At 37.3% G+C, this 20,155-nt stretch overlaps 4 protein-coding genes across 4 annotated transcripts; 3 read left to right on the top strand and 1 right to left on the bottom strand.

The window, feature by feature from the left end:
- Positions 1-2,356: 2,356 nt before the first annotated feature.
- Positions 2,357-3,706, top strand: LOC147294706 (uncharacterized). Its single transcript, XM_086234112.1, has 3 exons — positions 2,357-2,431; positions 2,542-2,634; positions 2,766-3,706. The coding sequence occupies exons 1-3, from the start codon at positions 2,384-2,386 to the stop codon at positions 3,696-3,698; spliced, it is 1,074 nt and encodes a 357-aa protein (XP_086090238.1). The 5' UTR covers positions 2,357-2,383; the 3' UTR covers positions 3,699-3,706.
- Positions 3,707-4,658: 952 nt separating this feature from the next.
- Positions 4,659-6,647, bottom strand: LOC147294705 (glucuronoxylan 4-O-methyltransferase-like protein (DUF579)). Its single transcript, XM_086232864.1, has one exon. It carries the CDS (start codon positions 6,470-6,472, stop codon positions 5,627-5,629), a length of 846 nt encoding a protein of 281 aa, XP_086088990.1. The 5' UTR covers positions 6,473-6,647; the 3' UTR covers positions 4,659-5,626.
- A 1,554-nt stretch (positions 6,648-8,201) lies between these two features.
- Positions 8,202-10,717, top strand: LOC147294704 (non-specific lipid transfer protein GPI-anchored 1-like). Its single transcript, XM_086232518.1, has 2 exons — positions 8,202-8,588; positions 10,347-10,717. The coding sequence occupies exons 1-2, from the start codon at positions 8,243-8,245 to the stop codon at positions 10,577-10,579; spliced, it is 579 nt and encodes a 192-aa protein (XP_086088644.1). The 5' UTR covers positions 8,202-8,242; the 3' UTR covers positions 10,580-10,717.
- Positions 10,718-14,977: 4,260 nt separating this feature from the next.
- Positions 14,978-18,851, top strand: LOC147294703 (Ran BP2/NZF zinc finger-like superfamily protein). The gene is made up of 10 exons (XM_086230752.1): positions 14,978-15,117; positions 15,305-15,350; positions 15,601-15,716; positions 16,431-16,704; positions 17,021-17,091; positions 17,408-17,459; positions 17,567-17,676; positions 17,931-17,955; positions 18,071-18,222; positions 18,479-18,851. The coding sequence occupies exons 1-10, from the start codon at positions 15,109-15,111 to the stop codon at positions 18,479-18,481; spliced, it is 858 nt and encodes a 285-aa protein (XP_086086878.1). The 5' UTR covers positions 14,978-15,108; the 3' UTR covers positions 18,482-18,851.
- Positions 18,852-20,155: the final 1,304 nt, after the last annotated feature.

Below are 20,155 nucleotides of genomic sequence, written 5' to 3'. Positions count from 1 at the left end.
CAATTACACCTTAATTAAAAAACAATTACACCTTTACTAAAACAATTACACTTCACTAAAACAGTTATACCTTTACTGAATTCCGTTTCACTAAAAAGAACACAGCAACCTTATCAAAAAAAAAACCAACAATACAACAAGTCATTGAGATGAGAGAAGTAGCCAACAATACAACGTCGTCCGATCACCTCACGCGCGACGAGTACACGACAGCCGCCACTGCCTCGATCTGTTTCTACCTGCAAATTTGATTCATCATATTTCAGAACCATAATTTCATTCAAAATTCATTTAAAACTCATGTTTCACGAACTGAAACTGTTTCATGAACTGAAACTGTTTCATCAATAAATGAAATAAATTTGTATATACTTATATACAAATTTGATGCATGTTTACCTTCAAAACTGCAGCTTGAAATAATTTTGATTCATCATATATATGTATTTTGGAAAACAACAGAGAAGCTGCGGGCTTCCAAAGGTGATGGTGCTGTCAGAATTTCGAAATCCCCAAATAGCAAAATGAAATCCTCAAATCTATTTCAAAATAGGTATTACCTGCGCAAAGAGGCAGAGATGAAATCGTCGACCTTTGGGGCAGCAATGGTGGCACAGAGAAGCAGAGTATCAACTCCAAACCCGCTAGCTGCCAGAACACAGAGATCGCCGGCGAGGATGTCGCCGACTTCTCTCCTTCGACACGACAGTAAGTCTCGGACCTTCTCGGCGTCGAGTCGACGTCCACGGTGGTCAGTTGGAGAATCGGAGACCACCATCGTGCTCAGGACGTCGAGAGGAAGAAGACTTGGGTGGTCCAGCATTGCAACTTCGCCGGAAAAGGCAGATCGCCGGCGAACACCTTCGATCGGAGTCGCGGCGATCTGGGCTGTTTGGGCATGATTCGGGGCGAGTGATGACAGAGGGAGGAAGAGGAGAGAGAGACAAAGTTGATGGTGGTGGTCTCGCTGGCAACCGTTGCCGGACAACGCCACACACGCCGGCGACAGCCGCACGCGGAGGAGAGAGAACAGAGAGAAGAAAGATGATGCGGAAATGAGAGAGAGAGAGTGCGTGAGAATGAGAGAAAATATATTGAAAATTGATTTTGTATAACCTAGGGTTATAATAGGAACATTAAAAAAAAAAAAAAGTCAAATTTAGCTGAGTATTAGTTGACTAGGGGGTTTTGGAAGAGTTTAAGTAGGTAATTGGGGGTTTTGAATTAATTATATTAAGGGTGGAGGTTTTGAAATAATTAAGTTCTAAATAGGGGGTTATGGATAGTTTACATATAATTTAAAGCAGTACATAGATAATCATGCTAATCCCACAAAATAATGCAGTTAATTAATCTTGCTTTGGAATAACTGGCACATGATCCCCCTCTCCTCTCCACAAAAGAAAATGGGACCTATAGACTAGTTGGGTTGAGTCTACCAGTGAAAAATTCACAGGCACTGTGGTAATGCCCCACCTTAAATTTTCATTTCTTTATCTTTGTTTCAAATCTAGTCGTAGGCTGACTTCATTAGCAGTCCCTCTCAGTTTAAAAAGATTCCCTCTCCCTAAGTTTCTCTGCATACCAAAAATTAGCCAAATGGGCCACACCTATAGTGTATTATATGCATGCCTAATGTTCTGAATGCATTCTTCTTCAACAAGTCACCATCTCCTCAATATATAATCATCCTTGATGACTTCAGACTTGGCATCTGCACTAAAATAATATGCAAGTTGTTGCCATTTCGTAGTCTCCAACTTTTTATTATAATCTTTATTTGCAACTCAGATTGATGGACACAGTCAGGTTGGCATTTGGCATTTCGGTGAACACAATCTCAAAGGGTCAGTTTTTCCCTGACACAAGTTTGAAATCCAAACCTAACCATCAATTAGATGCCTAGTTTGGTGATTGTGGTTTGACTTAGGACCAAAGTTTGTTACCAATATGGGAGTAATTTGTGTGTTAAGAATAAAACCAAGATTTGAGTCTCTATTGAAGTTGTAGACCACATTTGTGTACATAGTAATTTAACCATAATGTTTATGTTTTGCTGAGCTAATCATAATGACTAGTATTCAATCAACTACTATTTCATAACCTAATGCTGTGGGGTGTTGCTTTCATCATTTGCTGGCATTTCTCTATTTGTCTGCAAGATTTATGGCTTAATTTAATACTCAATTTGATCCAACCCTGCAGCATGAAATGTTCATATAAGAAAGTCTGGTCTTCACATCTACCTTTGAGGTTCTAAATTTGTAACTGCCCTCCCCTCTTGCTTGTTCTGTTGCTTCTGAGTTCTTTGCTATTTGTGGTTTACAGTATAGTGGGCCATAGTTTAGTCTTTGTAGTTCTAGTTTTCAACTGGGGAGGCAACATGGGGAGAAACATAGAAGGAAACGACATCATGAATGGAAAACTAAAGGTACACTATTTCCTGTTCTGATTCCAAAATTAAAGTTTAATTTCCTCTGTAACTTCCTTTAGAAAAGCTGCAAACTGTGATCTATAAACTTCCACTTTGCTACTGTTTAGGATATAGTAAAAGGTGAACTCAAGGAATTGACTTCAGGTTCTCTACCAAAATCACCAACTCAAGATGGAAGACCAAGCAGCATGGTAATCAAGGTCAGTAACAGCTCTACTCTAGCCTTCTAGGACTAAGTAGTACAATATGTTTGATGGGTTTCCCACCCTTAATTTTTAGTTCTGATTGCAAGGTGCTTTAATTTGTTGGGTTAAACTTGTTTGAATTACAGAAGGCACACACTGTGTTTCCTGCTCACTTGATAGCAGAAGCCATATCCTCACTCAGAGGCCTTGATCTAAGATGGTCAGGTCCAATAACACCTAGTGAGATGCAATATGTTCAGCAATATGTCTTCACAAAGTACCCACAATACTGTAATGGTCTAGTGGAAGAGGGAGAGAAGCTAGAAATTGATAACCTTTCTGGTAATGAAGAATCTTCAGGAACTCCTTCTCATGACAAGCTCAAGTCCCCAAAGAGTGTAACCCCCAAAGAGTTGTCCCCCTTCAGCAGTAGCCACTCTCATCTTGACAGGACCCAAATGGAGCCTTCAAAACTCCTTGACATCCTCACCAAGAAATCTTCCTTCCAAGGCAATTTTGTGTCAATCCCAGAGGTCCAAGCCAGCAACCGAGCCTTGAAGCACTGTGGGCTACAAGAGGAGGACTATTTAGTCCTCTTCATGGCCAATTACAAAGATGCTATGATGATGATAGGGGAGAGTTACCCCTTCTTCAGAGGAAACTACTACATGACAATCATCAGTGAAGAGTTGGATTGCATAAGGGACTTTGCTACCAACAAAGAATCAAAGGTCATATCAGCACCAGAGACTTGGTTGGATTTGAGGATAAAAGGGTCCCAACTTAGCCAGCACTTTAGAAGGAAGTGCAAGCACAGCCCAAAGGGACTGTTCTCCTATCCAGCCACTGTGAATGGGACTAGATACTCCATGCATTGGATCTCAGAGGCACATAGAAATTCATGGCATGTTCTTCTTGATGCAACTGGTTTGGTTTTGGGGGAGGATAGGTTGGCACTTGCACTCTACAGACCAGATTTTGTACTATGCACCCTCAATAACACACATACCCAGCCATCTAGTATCACTTGCCTCTTGGTTAGGAGAAAAACATTTGATACTATGGCACCTGCACCCTAGAATTTGATTCATCGATCATATTGCTTTGAGTAATACTATATATGATATATTAAACTTGTAATTTTTTTTTTCTTATTTCTGTAAGCTCTATTTGCCTCCTATCCGATTATATTTGTTCCTGTTCTAAATAGAGCATGTTTTATATAGTTTGCTAGTTTGTGACTAGAACTGCTGGTTCAGCTTAGTCAGTCTCTTTTGGGGGACTATGACCCTCTTTTAGTCCTTTGTTTCACTTCATCCAATAGCCAGAATCATGATTGAACTCGAGGTTGAAAACGAAAATTTAGATAGGTAAGTAATATTATCAAATTTAAAAATATTATTATTTACTTCTTTGTTATATTGGAGAGAATAAAACTTGGGATCTTGCCTAATTCTAATACTTATCCTTTTTACCCTCACCACTTGGCCTAGCCTCAAGGGCTTAATATTATTATTTTCTTCATTACTAAAGGTTTTTATTTAAGAAGAGCCCAAAACAGAAAAATTATGATAATGTATGAGGAAAATTAAAGCTGCTATTTTTCTAGGATTAAAAGCTTGAAAGTCAACTTTTATTAAAATATTAATTATATTTTAATAAATATGCTTTTTGTATTATTAATGATTAAATTCAAATTTACCTTCAAGAAACAAGCTCAACGCTTGATTAAAAAAAACAAAAAAACAAAAAAAGTAGTTTAACTCACCATTTCAAAACAAGCTTGATCACATACTCTTTTGTTGCTTTCTCATGTTTTTTTAAGATTTCAACTTTCAACCAATTTCACGAATAGAACCTGAATTATCATAAGAGAAGCGCAAAAAGTTGTTCCCTACATAATTACCAAATACATCTCGCAATGCATCTCATAAGATTGTAGCAGTTTTGTAAGGGATTGCGAATAGCATTGTCCTTATTACAGATCATATTGCATCTCCCAAGGCGTTATATAAGGAATCGTGAATAATAGCACTGTGCTTATTATAGGTAGAGAAATATAAAACCTGAAGTGATAACTTTTCTGCCAAGATCAGTCCTTCTTTTTTGCACTTCAATTTATCAACTTGATTATGGTTAAAAGTTAAAACTAAAAGAAGGTACAGACTTACGTACAGTATTGGGCTCTTCACTTTCCCCTAACTGTTACAAAGGAGCCCATCTAAATGCAGGCCCAGGATACCACAAATCTAGGCAAACACCACCGACACCTAAGCTAAGCTCCGTATTATAAAACAAAGACAAGCTAATATATACTACTCGAATAATGAAACATTGAAACATCAATCATTCATTCATTCATGTGATGTCAAACAATAATTCAAATTTGCAGAAAGGGTCAAGTCATAGGTAGTGGTTGATATGCTCTACCATCACCAACCATTTTTCGTTAATGGTGCCGCCAACTATGATTGTCACTATGATCGCTATTACGTACCTTAAAAAATTATGTTTAATGACCACTCATAAAATATCTTACAAATTCAAGGAATTCAAATGTTACTCGTTTTCATAATTTGAATTGAAATTTGAGTTCTACAGGCACCATTGAGCCTCTAAAAGTAGCATAGCATCTTAGAGAAGTCCAACTCTTCATTATGATCTGTTGACAAGTCAAATGCTTTTCAGCATCATAATTAATTAACATTATTTTCCTTTCCACCGAAATTAAAAGCCCACTAACTAATTATTTTATCAATATATCATTCTAATATGATTATTATATTATATTACTCCCTCGCCCCTTTATCAAAGAAAAAAAAAACTATATTATGATTTATGAACTATCATATTAATCCATTAATAAAAAATAAAACTATCATATTAATCCATTGTTAATACTGAAAAACGGTTTTTAAAAGAAAAAAACACAGTAACAAGGACTGTTACTACTTACTACTATAACGCTCCTCCGGTTATCAAAAAGTCCCGTTGTCCCCAGCGCATTTTAGCAAAAACGTGCGCCGTCAGCCTCGCTCACGTTTGCGGCGGACGGTATCTCAAAATGCCAGAGCCTCCCCACGGCGGTAACCAAGTGCTTCCTGCAGAGGAACTCCTCCGCGAAAGCCTTCTCGACCTTCCGATCCACGTCGTGCAGAAACACGTGCGTCGCACCAGATCCCCGTCTCCTCCTGGCCATAACGGCCGCCGAGAATATCGCCCCCATCCGACCGGGCGCCTCGGGAAAATACCCGCGCGGCGCGTCGATCATGATGAGGTCCCACTCCGTGTCGTAAACCTGGTCGGGCAGGTTGCTGAGCGCCAAACGACACCGCGTGTTGCCACGTAGGAAGGTTTGGGAGGGAGAGCAGGCCGGTTCGGACCGGTACGAGGAGAGCAGATGGTCGGCTTGCTTGAGCTGCGTTTGGTAGTGGACGGTTTTGGCGTGGAGCTGCGGGGCGTCCTTGAGGACGGTCTGGACCCACTTGGGATCCTCTTCGAGGAATAGGGTGGTGCCACGTGGATTGAAGCCGGCCCACATGAGCGAGTCGTGGCCGAGGCCGAAGACGAGGAAGTTGCAGGGCGCGCGGGCCTTGAGGACCTCGAAGGAGACGCCGATCTCGCGGCGGTTCTGCTGTGGGACCGTCTGTGACGTAGCGTAGTGGAGGAGGGCCTCCAGCTGGATCGCCGTAGGGGAATAGTCTTGGCTGAAGCTCGTCAGAGAGCAGAGGAAGGAGCTGCCACCGCCTTGGCTGAAGCTGGAGATCGTAACCAGCGCCGCGCCGACCAGGAAAACCACAACCACGGCGAGAAACCACGGCCTGTCCAATAATGGAATACCGCGATTCTTCATCTCGTAAAATAATTACAAATAATAAATTTCGGAAATGGGAATGCGAAACGGGTTAGTTTAGACAAAGATTTTGGTAGTGGGGAGGTTTCGAGAGGGGTATTAAGGCATTATACATAAGAGATTTGTGACATGCACGTTTTGGAGCAGAAGCTTTGTCTTGTCTGGTTTCGGGTACACAAACTTCTCCTCGTCGTGGTTGACAAAAACTGGATATTTTGAATGGCTTAGCGACGAATGGCCACTCATCGACCGCCACGTGGCGTAACTTTATCTTCCTACGCTATGTTGCTGTTACTTTTGTCCAAATCACTCCTATTTTCTGGCTACCGTACGTGTCTGGATAGACACTCACCATTAATAGTGCAGTAAATTTAGTTTAGATTTATGGTTTTCATGGTTCCAGATAAAAAAAATATAAAATTTTAAAATATCTATAGATGGTTTTTTTTTTTTTGGCCATGAAAATATCTATAGATGGTTAAATATTCGCGCACGTGGCGTATTCTTTCATTTTATTGTCTTTTATTTTTTTATATTCATTTTTGGGTTGAGGCTGACGGGAATCAATTAAGGATCAAGTTACAGGTGAAAAGAACAGTTATGGTGGAAGAAGTGTGGCAAACGATAAAACGATTTCTTACCATATAGAAAGTGATTCAAATATTGTTGAGAAATAGGAAAGTGGTTAATAATGAATGTTGAGCTTACCGATTCAGATTGTGGTCTTATTAGTTTTTAATTTATGATTCCAAATTCTGAAGTGATAATGGTTAACTAGGTTGGATGGTATAATTGCCCAAGAACTCTTAGCTGAGGTGGGATTGTGATGGCAACTAAAAGTTTCACTTTCATGTTCGAGTCTCGATGTAAGAGAAAACTTCCCGTCATTGGTTTGCAGGAAAGTTTTCTCCGAATTACATGCAAATCATACAAAAAAGTCTTTTGACATCTAAGCATGTAGTCTAGACTCTGGGCTTAGCCCAAAGTTGAAAAAGGGTTGATGAATTGGCACCCAATATTCCCAAGCCCCGCCAACCAAGCCCGAGTTTCCTTGGGCCAAGTCCCATCAATTTTAGTTTTGGTAAGTTTTTGGGCCATGATTTGATTCGTCCGCTTAATACCCACACATGACAATTAGCCGTTAATTAGTGAACCAATAATAATAAAACATCAACTATTATTTATAAACTAATGCCGCATATAATCTGTTCATTTTTTTTATTTAAATAAAGTTGATAGTGAGTTGAGTGAGTAACAAACAAATAAAATAGTACAACATGAAATAAGATTCGAAAGTAGCTCAAGTACTGCTCCCAGTAAAGACAAACTCCCGCCAGCTAATTTTCTAGTACCGCACCGTTTTTACCCCCACTGATCATTCATGATCTCACATTGTTCCACGTAGTTATGGACACGACAGCTCAACTTCATTTAAAGCGAGGTGGTCTTCCCCTTTTTCCAATCGGCAAAATTAGTTGCAGGGGCTTTAACTGCGGCCCAACTACCCTAGTGGGCCTCCATTTAAAACCTCGAGTCAATAAAACAGGCTTACAGCCTCGTCCATTGGCTAACGTCACACCCATCCCACCCCACGCGGACGTGTACGGCCCAGATTGAAACCTCCCGTTGAGTGTTTTACCACTCTAACACCCAGCAATCCCCGCATTAATTGATTGCGAGTCCCATCCACTTTAGATTTCACGCCCATATGGTCTTATTTATATCCCTTGTCGTAAACCTTTCCTTCACACGCAAAGGAGCTAGCTGAAGATGATGACGAGGAGAATGGCGGTGGTGGTGGTAGTGGCGGTGGTGTTGTGTTTGGGAGGGTCGGCGAGAGCGGCGGCGCCGACGGTGGCGGAGAAGTGCAGCGGGCAGTTTCAGAAGGTGGCGATGTGTCTGACCTACGCGACGGGGAAGGCGGAGACGCCGACGAAGGAGTGTTGTGATTCGGTGAAGGGGATAAGGGAGAGCGAGCCGGAGTGCTTGTGTTACGTCATGCAGCAAGCCAACAGTGGCAGCGAGGAGATCAAGAAGATGGGGATTCAGGTGCCCAGATTGCTTCAGCTCCCCACTGCATGCAGTTTGAAAAACGCCAGCGCTAGCAACTGTCCCAGTCAGTCCTCTCTCTCTCTCTCTCTCTCTCTCTCTCTCTCTCTCTCGTGTTTTTTAGTATAATTTTAGTGTCAAGTGCATGCAATCCTCGAAAGCTTAAATATTTTTAACCACTGGAGCTTTTTCGGTCTAGTTTAACCACTAGAGCTAGATTTACTGTACAAGCCACTTTTAAATGCTAATATATAGTTGTGTCTGGCTTTAGATTTTTTATTTTTCATAAGCTTTCTGTAGGTTATTTATATGTTCAGTTGTTGTTGTGAAAAGAGACAACTCAGACTTGGTATATATGCCTCTCCGGATAGCCTAAAAGGTTTTTGATGGCGATACCAGGTTACCTTTTGTAATTTCATTGATAACATTTAAAAATGGACCTCACGTAGCTGGATATATAGGCTAGCTACCTACCTACCAATTAAACAGAAAAATCAAATTGTTTTCTGTTAGTAAATAATCCTCTGTTGAAAATTGATTGAAAACGAAAATGGTTCATACGTGAATTTTCTTAAAAAAACAGAAAGTATAAAATAAAGAGTTCAATCCAATAATAATATTTTCTATTTTAGATGAGTTTGTAGATCACATGAGATGAAGGCTAAAATATCCCATTCACAATTCCCACCGTGCTTTGAGTTCATTGTCAAATATTGAGGCTGGATAAATTAATATTTGGACGATATATATATATATATATATTTTGGTCAAGATATATATATATATATAGTCTTTTTCTTTTTCCAGCTGTCACGTGAAATGAGTTTGTTGACGTGAGTCCTGAAATATAATGACTCATTTTGGAATGGGGAAAAAACAGCCGGGTGGCCGTGGAACCCACCTTGAGTGAGAAAAAAGAAAATTTCCGAGAAAAAGGTTTGGTTCTGAGTTCGAAAATATTTTCCATTTTTATATGTAGCAGTACTTACCCAAACTAATTCATACCCCGACCTAGTGACGTGTCCCATCAATGTGGGGCTTGAGGATTAATAAACGAAGGACCATATATATATATATATATGCATTAATTGACTTTAAGGAGCTAGTAAATTAATTGCATGAACCAAAGCTTGCTGTCATTGCCCCAACTCCCAACTCCCAACAAGTAAACCATGTATCACATTGACACCGGTAGGTAGCCTTACCATTAAATTGAGAATATGAAATATTTGTGTATAACTTAGTTTGTACCGTTTGATTCATTTTCCATGGTTGGTATACAAAAATGTGTTTAGCTTTAAATTATATAAGAGTAAGGAGGGAGTTTATGTTAGCGAATCTTTCAAATAATTTATTTAATACATCTCTTGTGGGATACTAATTATCATTCGTAATATTTCCATACACTAAACTATATATGAATGGGAAAAAATAAAAAGAATTTTATTCCAGGAAACAAATGCACCAAAGTTGTTGACGTGGATCAACACTTGAATATTAATGTTCCTACATGGCTACATTTCATGTGTAATACATATTTAATCCTGATATTTATAATTATAGATGGACTTCAAACGAATAGGCTCTAGGTAGATGAATGATTGAGAAATGTACAAATACAATTGAAAGCTTCATCAATGATGGTCACTATCTTTGTCTGCACAATTGGAAAACTTCATTTGTTCATACACTAGTGCATTTATATATATTAGTGTACAATTCAATGTGAGGACGGTAAGTACTTCTCTGTTTCCCGGTATACTTTCTAATTAAGTACATACCTAACTTTGCTTTGTTCTTTTTTTGAATGCATGATCATCACCAGAGCTTCTAGGAATACCTGCTGGCTCACCAGAGGCTGCTATCTTCACAAATTCTTCATCATCAACAACTGCTCCTACAACTACCGGACAGTCAGCGCCTGAAAAGGCCGCCGACGCCAACGGAATTACCAAGCTTGGACCCCACCATGGTGGTCTGATGGCCGTGGCTATGACCATCCTTTTCTTCGCATTCCCTGCCGTTGGATCAGCAACTGCCTCAAATCTCTATGTTTAGAGGAGTAGTGGAGCCATCCTAGCTAGCTCAAGTCCTTTTTTTCTTGGTTAATCTTTGGGACTTTTAACATTTGATTGCCTTGATTTGCATTGTGTTGTTTCCTTAAATTGGTGATGATCACTATCTCTGTTTGCTTCATATATGCCGTCACTTGCCTTGAGTTTAATGTTCTAATTACATATATCTTAAGAATGTTTATTGTGGTGGCCCTGGTGGGTTGGTGGGGGTTAATATTGGATGAGCGAAGCCTTTAATGTTGATGCCGTAAATGCGCACTTATATTTCAATTAACAAACTAGGCAATCTAAACTATATATGGCCAGTTCTAGCCAAAAAGAAAGTGGTGAAAATCTGAGCACTAAGCTACCAACTGTTTATCTTACTCCAGATTCCACCTAACCCCTGTCAGGGGTTAGGTGGACATGTGTCGCTCATTTTGCCTGTGTTGCTCATTTTCCGCCAAATGAGCGACACAGGTCCACCTAACCCCTGACACGGGTCCACAAACTCATCATCTCTTTCTCGTTCGTTGAACACAAGTGAGAGATTTATATTCTAATTTGGGGGAAAACGTGATGTTTTTTGGAGACTAAATGGTCAGGAGAGCGTTCGACGAGCGGGAAAGATGTGATGGGTGTGTGGGCCCGTGTCAAGTGGACATGTGTTGCTCATTTGGCGAGAAATGTATGCTGAGTTGGTGTCACGTCGCCAATTAATCCCTGTTAATTAGCAAAAGCCAAGCTGACATTTAACTGATCTCTCAATAAATTGATGGACGAAATTTCATTTTTCAATTTACATAATAAATCAGGTGTATATTTGAAATATTTGAAAGTTCGTGGATCTCGTTGAAATAGTATATATAGTTATGTGTCTAAATTGAATTTATGCCTTTTTTTTATCATCAAACATTCAGATTTGATAGATATGTTTTTTTTTGATAAAATTGATAGATTGATAATTAGAACATGGTGTTGGTACCCATTTCCAAGTCTCCTTCAAGAATTTCATTTGAGTTAATTACACTTATACCCCCTGAGGTTTATCGTCTTTTCACATATACCCCCTGGGGTTTTAATAATTACACATACATCCCTTGAGGTTTCAAAACTGTTGCATATAACCCCCTATAGTGAGACGAAAAATGATGAGAAATTATGCAAAAAAGCATGCTAAGGGATTAAATAATCTGATAAGATTACTCAAAGTGTAAGGTCCAACCTCATTACAATTATTTTCTTTTTTATTTATTTATTTTTTTCTCTTGTAGGGGGTTATATGCAATTGTTTTAAAACCTCAGGGGGTGTATGTGTAATTATTAAAACCCCAGGGAGTGTATGTGAAAAGACGATAAACCTCAGGGGGTGTAAGTGTAATTAACTCAATTTCATTTTTGACAAATTAAGAATGAGAAGACCCAAACAAGTAAAATTGTCTATTTTAAAGCAATGTTATTCAAACTTTCTCAGTTTTTCATTCTACACCTTTTATATGTGACTATTTAAAAATAATACAATATTAAATTTATAGTGTATATGACAAACTGAAGATGTGAATAATAGTTTCTTAATTTATTATATATTTCAAAATAATCATTTCTATTCAGCAGTTTGAAAAATCACTAATTCTTAAATGAGACATGTTTCATAGAACAATTAATTTTTATATGTAACAATAATACAATTACGTAGTGTTATCATAACATATATATTTATTAATACTATATCCCAATTGTATAAATTTGTTATCAATCCATATTATGATACTTTGATAATAATATTACCTGCTAATAATAGCGGTCCCACACAAAATTTTTCTCCATTAAACATGCCTCGTGGCTCTGATGAAAGAATCTCTCACGAAAAACATGTAGGGCACTGTCTAAAAGAAAAAAGGCTTAATTATCGATTTACTCAAGGAGTAAAATTTCGGTTTCGAGGAAATTTTCGATGGAAATTTTTGCGGAAATTTCGACTTCGATAAAATTAGACAAAAACGACGAAAATTGCTATTAAAATATGGAAATTTTGAATGAAACTTGACCATATGTTTATTTAACATATTATCTACTATATTGATAAAAAACATTGAAAAAATCAAATAATATAGTAGATTTCATGTGATATGTGATGAATATAATGCGCGCCGGAAACAATACTGTTAAAAAAATACTTCACTAATTAATAATTACATAATAAATTACACGAATAAATCACCAATGTGGCAACGGAAAGTAGCAAGCTTACTCAAAGAGACTTGGAAATGGTCTTCGATAGTTAAATTATGCCGAATTGGGTTAAAATAGAACCAATCCGATGACAACAGTGTCGACAACGGTTTACTTAAAATTTCAATTTTACAAATTATCATAATTGGAAAATCAAACATTAAGGAAATGAAATTTCATGATAAGTAGATAAATTTTTTTTTCATAATTTATGTTTACAACAAAACGAAACACCAAAATGACCAAATCAAACTCTAAATAAAATCTCAAATTTTTTTTTTTTCCAATTGCCTAAAGACTCCAAATCTCAATCTACCTTAAAAAAAAAAAAAAAAAAATTCTTTTCTTTTCTTTTTTCTTTCCTTTTTTTTTCTTTTTCTTTTTTCTTCTTTTTTTTCTTTTTTTTCCTTTTCTCTTCTTTTTTTTTTTTCTTTCTTTTTCTTTTTTTTTCTTTTTTTTTTTCCTTTTCCTTTCTTTTCTCTTCTTTTTTTCTTTGCTTTTCCTCTTCTTCCCCGTGATTCACGCCTACCCCCTAGTCCCCGACTACACACTCATTCTCTCTCTTCTCTTTCATCCCTCTCTCTTTCTTTTTCTTTTTCTTCTTCTTTTTCTTTCCTTCTTTAGTTCTTCCTCCCCTGCCCAGCCCGTGACTAACCAGTTTGACCTCACCTCTTCCTTTTTTTTTTTTTTCTTTTCTTCTTCAGTTCTCATCTTCTCTTTCTCTCTCCTGGTCCCTCACTCCCTCCTCCATGTTCTCTTCTCTCTGCTCCCTCTCCCTTCCCGATCTCCCTCTTTGTCTCTCTCCCCGGATCTCTTCTCTGCCTCCTTCAACGGCGACGGCGGCGGCGGCGGCTCTGCCTCTTTCCCTCCGGTCTCAGCCTCCCCTCTCTCTCTCCGGTCTTTACATCGAAAATTTCGCCGAAATTTCGAGGATTTCGGAAAATTTCGGGGAAATTTTTCGAAATTAATTTGGTATGGTGTTAAAATTTTCATACCCCTAAAAAACGAAATTTTAGTCCTTGGATTTACCATCAAAAACTGTAATTCATTCTCATATTGCCACCTGAAAGATTTGTCCCAGATTACCACCTGTAACTTACATCCGTGTCCCATTGTACTTTGTTTCCTCAACAACTCTGTTAAAAATGCTGACGTGACATGCTGGATATGCGCTACGTGTCACATATTTTCTTTTATTTTTGAATTTTTATAAACTTTGAAAATTAATTAAAAATAGCTCCGAACACAAATAAATACACGGAAAATTTCTACGGACTCATCTTGACTAGCACTAATTTACTATAAGGTTAAATTACCAATTTTCCCTCTAAAAATTTCTAAAAAAATTGGAAAGTCCAAATTTATTTTTAAAAAATTTAAATAAATTTCCCTCTATTAAATAAATTCTAGAATTTTCGTAAACTCTCGGACAATTTCTAAAAAATATTTTGGAAATTTCCAAATGCCTGTTTTAGAGAATTATTTCGAGAATTTACAAAAATTCTAAAATTTTTCTAGAATTTATTTTATAGGGAAAAATTTATTTTCCTCTAAGACTGAGAGGTCTTTTGGGTAGCAAATGTTCACGGGAAATGTATTGTTAGTTTTTAGAGGACTAATGGTGCAAACCTTGTATTTTTTGGAGTTCGGGAGATTATCTTATGAATTTTGAAAATGTCAAGAGTATTTTAATTTTTTAGAAATAAATTTGAACTTCCCAAATTTTTTGAAAATTTTAGGGAAAATTGGTATTTTAATCTTATAGTAAATTAGTACTAGTCAAGACGAGTTTGTAAGAATTTTTTGTGTATTTTTCTGATTTCGGAGCTGTTTTTAATTAATTTTCAAAGTTTATAAAAATAGAAAAATAAAAAAAATCAGAAAAGACGTAACACGTGGCGCACATCCAGCGCGCCACATCAACATTAAAGGCCAAGTCAGCATTTTAGTGAAATTATTGACGGAACAAGGTAAAATAGGACACAGATGAAAGTTACATATGATAATCTGAGATAAAAAAACTTTCAGATGACAATGTGAGAATGAGTTACAGTTTTGAATGGTAAATCAGGTCCTTTATTGGTCAGGAGTTTCATCTAAACCGTCCATCTTAGCGTGACCTGCAATCTTAAAGGACATCCAAACGGTGCGCATCGTCGACGACTCAAACGCAAATAACCGTATAGAAAAACCCTCACCATATATTGTCGACGCCCCCAACATCACCGTTGCTTCTCTCTGGTAGGGCAAGTTGCACATCTTTGGCGTTGGAATCCAAATCAAATATCACCCGCCGTCAATATGTCTCAGGTAATTGTCTTACAGTTCGTTCAATTTCACGACCTTCTCCTTTCAATTCCTCTCTCTCTCTCTCCATCTCTTTTTTGCACTGGGTTTTCCCAAAATCACGGCGACGAAGCCAAAATTAGGGTTTTGGTGTGCCAGGCAAAGTTGAATTTTTTAGGCTTATGAATAACTTAACTTTCTCGATGTTCAGGTTGATAACAGGAATTCTTCAGCTGCCAAGCGTGCTAGAACCGATGGTATTTTTGTTTTTTCCGTTAAAGTTCTTATTTTTAATTTTTTTTTTTATTGCGTATCCTTTGATAAAGTTTTGCTTTTAGTATTATAGTAGGCGATAATTCAATATTTAAATTTTAAATTGTAATAATACATACATAATGTATGTATGTATTGCTTCCTAATGTTTTGAATGCGTATTTAAGGGTTTCATATATGATGTAGTTTTCCTGTTATAATGTTGGAGTTTGTTCTTATATGTGGTGTTTGTAGGCAGTCGAAGGGAAGATGATTGGACCTGCCCGAGCTGTGGAAATGTTAATTTTTCATTTAGAACGACTTGCAATATGCGTAATTGCACTCAACCAAGGCCGGCGGATCATAACTCAGTAAGACACTGACCACAACAATTTTAAATACTGATATTACTCTGCTGAGTGTGACTGTTTTTAATGTGTTTAGGGTCATTTGCTCATACAGAGAGTTTCTAGCTTGCTTATTTTTGAAAACTGTTCTGTACTACATGTATTATTGCACTTTATTTTCTAAATGTTGTATGTTTGTTTGGATTTATTGTTTTTCTTATCTCACTTCCTCCTGGAATTGAGTCTTGTCAGCATTGTCAAACCCACTCAAATGGATTACATGGTCAAAATATCTTCTCTGGCTAAGTTTTGGGTAGGAGATTGTACACTTTTTTGAACTTGAATTCAGATGAACTGTATCCAATATCTAACATTTTAAGCACTTTTCTTCATATTGTACTTTCCAAGATCCTAGATGAATTTGTAACTCTAGATAGAGAGATAGAGGTGGAGTTGGCAAAATGGAATTATGGTGACAAACTATTAATGTTAGTCAGTTTTATGGGGATTTACTTTGTAGGTCATAACAAAATGGATTTTGTAACACTTGATAGATAGATGATTATTATTTGAATGACATGACATCTTTTTCGGGTGTATCTATAGCATGTTAGAGTGCTGTTTTTCTTTTGAGGGTTATTAAGGTGATGTCTTTAAGATTTCTATATTATGTGCTAGAGAGATGATATTTCAATTATATATTGTATAGATTTGAAGGTCAAGTTTTGTACTTTTCAGAAATCTGCTGCTAAGCCTTTCCAAGCCCTACAAGGTTACTCATCTGCTGCTCCTTATGTGGGTTCTGCTGCACCCTCTTCAATGTATCTTGGTGTGCCACCATATGGTTCTTCTCTCTTTAATGGATCATCTATTCCTCCCTATGATGTTCCATTTTCTGGGGGATCAGCATACCATTACAACTACGGTAGCCGGCTATCTACAGGCAGCCCCTACAGACCACTGCATTTGTCTGCACCAACACCTTATTCTAGTGGATCCATGATGGGAAATGGTATGTTTTGACGGTGATGTCTTTTTTCTCCCTGCTGGGGTTCTGGATGTATTAGTACATTTGATTTTTTTATTTACGCTGTTTAATCAAGTTTTTATTTTATTTTATTTTTTTCGTTTACTATGCTGTGGTGTTCCCATGTTTCTGTGACCTTGCTTTTTTTAGTTTAATGTTTCGTTTGGAAATGCTACTCAAATTTATCCTATGCACTATTGCCATGTAAACTTCTTTCTTTCAACTCTCACTGGTTTATCCTCACCGGTTGTTGTTGCTACTTTATGGTGCCTTACTGATTTTTTCTTCCCTACTTTTTCAGGTGGAATGTATGGCATTCCCCCTATGATCGATCGGTATGGCCTGGGTCTGCCCATGGGCCCTGGTCCTATGGTATGTACAAAAGTCTACTGTTATTGGTAGAATTTGGGGCTGGCTCATATATGCTTGGTTTTGACATTAGTTTCCTCCATATGTTGGCATCTAGTTTTCTCCATGAAATTGATTTATGCTCTTTATTGTTATCTTATAATGCTATCATTTTTTTTAAGGTTCTTTTACAACATTTGATGCTCTAGTCTCTCAAATGTTTTCTATATTTCCTCTCCTAAGTCCAAAGGAATCTCAAACTTTTGTCGAACTTGCAACAGAATTGCGTATTCTTGGATGTGGTAGAATCATATAACTTATGTGTGATTTTCTTTTGCAGGGTCCAAGGCCAGGATTCTATCCAGATGATAAATCACAAAAGAAGGGTGCAGGTTAGTCATCTAGGTTTCCTATGAATATATAAATTCATTGTTTTATATAATGGAAAAGACTTCTATTTATAAGATTATTGATTTTTTTAATTTTATTGGTCATTTAGATGCTACACGTGATAATGACTGGACATGCCCGAAATGCGGAAACATCAACTTTTCATTTAGAACTGTTTGTAACATGCGGAAGTGCAATACACCAAAGCCTGGATCTCAGGTCCCTCTCTCTCTCCTCTCTCTCTCTCTCTCTCTCTCTCTCTCTATATATATATATATATGTATGAATGTATATACATTCATATGAATTTGCACCATGACTTTAAATATTTGGGATTGTGAACTTTGAAATATATTTTTTATTTTCCCAGTGAATATTTTACTTGCTATTTGTTTTTCTTGTGGTCCTGTGGATCAAATTTTGTATATTTTATAATTTTTCTGACATGCAATGATATTCTGTTGCAAATGCAGCCTGCAAAGACTGACAAAAATTCTAGTAAGTCAATCCCATGCCTCATTTTCACCTAATCAATGTCTTTTACCTTCATTCTTTGAATCTATTTACTTTGTTGTCCTTATGTTGTAACTTCAATAACTATTTTGGTTTTCAGAGCAAAAGATGCCGGAAGGTAGCTGGAAGTGTGAGAAATGTAATAACATAAACTATCCATTCAGAACCAAGTGTAACAGACAGAACTGTGGAGCGGACAAACCAGCCGAGTCAAAGAAGTCCCCTTCACCTGCTGCTGATGAAAATGATCAGGTTTGTTGTATTAGACATTTGTCTGTTGGTTGCTTGGAATTGTCATTGTTTTTCATGATTTGTGTACACATTACAAACATGATATATGTTATATTTTCTGAACTATTCTCGTTAATGGATCAATTTCAAAGATTTCCTTCCGTGCTTGAGTATTTTTTATTTTTTAAACTGTAGATGGATTTTGATTCTAGCTCTTTAATTTTCTTTATGTATTTCTCTGGTGCATCGGTTAATTTATAATTGTCTACTGTTCCAGTGAGTACTAGGACATATTTGAGGGTTGAGAAGGTCCAGAGTTGTCATCCAGCATTGCTCAATATGGGTGTCTGAAAGTCAGTCTTGTCGTCCTCATGTTGCAGCGGTTATCGAGTTACTCTACCTTATCATGATCTGTGTCAAGTTGTTGTATTAACTGCTATGCTATTTGTGGTCTTTGTGGATCGTACAATGCATCTTGTGTCAGCCAGTATCATCTGGCAAAGATTTTACAGGTTGGTTCTGGTTTCATTAGTTAGGCCCTTTACTTTTGGAATCAACTCATCTGTTCTAGTGAGTGTTACTGGTTGGCTAAGAAGGTTACTGTAGTCTGTTTTTTTCTTTCTGGTTTTTATTTGATCTCAAATTTTCTATGTCATTGAAGTATCTATGATTTAACAGATGCTTCTGTTAGAAGTGCATGAAACCCCCAAGTTTGATTAATTAGGTCTCTTTGTGTTAAAATTGGGGACAGAAGGTTTGCTTTTAGTCAGTTGCTTGTAGGCTGTAAGCATGTAGTTTTCTTTTGAGTTTCCCATGCCTCAGGGATCCACATGCTGTGCTCCGGTTGTTCTTGTGGCCATTGAAATTGAGTGGCAGGACTTTGATTCTGAGACGGTGGTTCCCCATCTTATTGCTATTTAGTTTTGTGGCCATAAAATAAAGTGGTGATTGGAAAGAAGTCAACAGGAGGCATTTTGCTTTGTCTTGCCAGTGAAGTGGCCTTAAATTTCATGCCCTGCTTGTCAGCCTGTCGAGTGTCATATTTTACATCTTTCCCTGTGTGTTTTGTTTGTGCTTATAGTGACAATTTACAATTGTTGTCTTCGATAAAAAAATTGGGTCTCGATTTTGCATTGCAGATAGGTCTTGAGTAAAGTGTGTGGTGGAAGTCTAATAATATTGGGGTAAAACTTGAGTGAAGTGTCTGAAAATTGATCCTAGTTGATTTTGAGTGGGTCATGTCTCTGTTCCTTAGGTCATTAGCCTTTTTGGTGAATCAGTAGTTGATGGTGCTAGATGCGTGGAAGATTTAGATTAACATGAGCTAAATGGCATGTTAAGTACTGTTTACATCACTGTGCTAAGGTATTGATTCTTGCTACATATGGACGAGGGTTGTGTCAATTAAATACTTTTTTCTTATTAATTGCATAATTGAAAATGGTTTAGGTTTAAGAGTTTTGTGCCTTTAATAATTGATCACGACTAGGTTAGGCAATACGCCAATACGTTTCAGTCCCAAAGAAAAAGAAGGCTTTTAGTGATTCTATTTCTACACCTAAATAATTTATCCTTCATACCAAGTTTCCCAGATTTTAATAATTACATCTTTAATCTTTTTGCTGCAGGAAATTAAAATTTTAGATCACCCAAGATTTACTATTCTTCTCACTTTTAATAAAAGTCTAATTATTATTTTCTCTGAAACTCCAAAATTAAAAAATAAATAGCGAGGTCAGTGATAAAAATTTGGGCTACTCATTCTTTTAAAGGAATTAAAAGTTGGCTTTTTTCAAGTAATTTAATATTTTATAGAGGTAAAATTGTTATTAAATATTCATGAAATGTTTAGCCCATCTTATCCTGGGCAACAGAGCCCATTTCCATGTTTACTGTTTTGCTCAACCGGTTGGATTGGACTGGGAGGCCGCGCAGCTAATGAAAGCTTGGCGGG

The sequence above is a fragment of the Dryas octopetala genome, chromosome 2, assembly GCF_963921425.1.
Source record: "Dryas octopetala chromosome 2, drDryOcto1.1, whole genome shotgun sequence".
NCBI lineage: Eukaryota > Viridiplantae > Streptophyta > Magnoliopsida > Rosales > Rosaceae > Dryas > Dryas octopetala.
This window is presented reverse-complemented; position numbering and strand designations above follow the sequence as displayed.

Bases quoted from the DNA above. Each gene is read 5' to 3' on its own strand.
- LOC147294703 (XM_086230752.1), top strand. The intron at 15,717-16,430 runs GTAAGACACTGA...TGTACTTTTCAG, and splicing joins GGCCGGCGGATCATAACTCA to AAATCTGCTGCTAAGCCTTT. The intron at 16,705-17,020 runs GTATGTTTTGAC...CTACTTTTTCAG, and splicing joins TGGATCCATGATGGGAAATG to GTGGAATGTATGGCATTCCC.
- LOC147294706 (XM_086234112.1), top strand. From the start codon at position 2,384: ATGGGGAGAAACATAGAAGGAAACGACATCATGAATGGAAAACTAAAG. The intron at 2,432-2,541 runs GTACACTATTTC...GCTACTGTTTAG, and splicing joins TCATGAATGGAAAACTAAAG to GATATAGTAAAAGGTGAACT. The intron at 2,635-2,765 runs GTCAGTAACAGC...TTTGAATTACAG, and splicing joins CAAGCAGCATGGTAATCAAG to AAGGCACACACTGTGTTTCC.
- LOC147294704 (XM_086232518.1), top strand. From the start codon at position 8,243: ATGATGACGAGGAGAATGGCGGTGGTGGTGGTAGTGGCGGTGGTGTTG. The intron at 8,589-10,346 runs GTCAGTCCTCTC...GATCATCACCAG, and splicing joins CAGCGCTAGCAACTGTCCCA to AGCTTCTAGGAATACCTGCT.
- LOC147294705 (XM_086232864.1), bottom strand. From the start codon at position 6,472: ATGAAGAATCGCGGTATTCCATTATTGGACAGGCCGTGGTTTCTCGCC.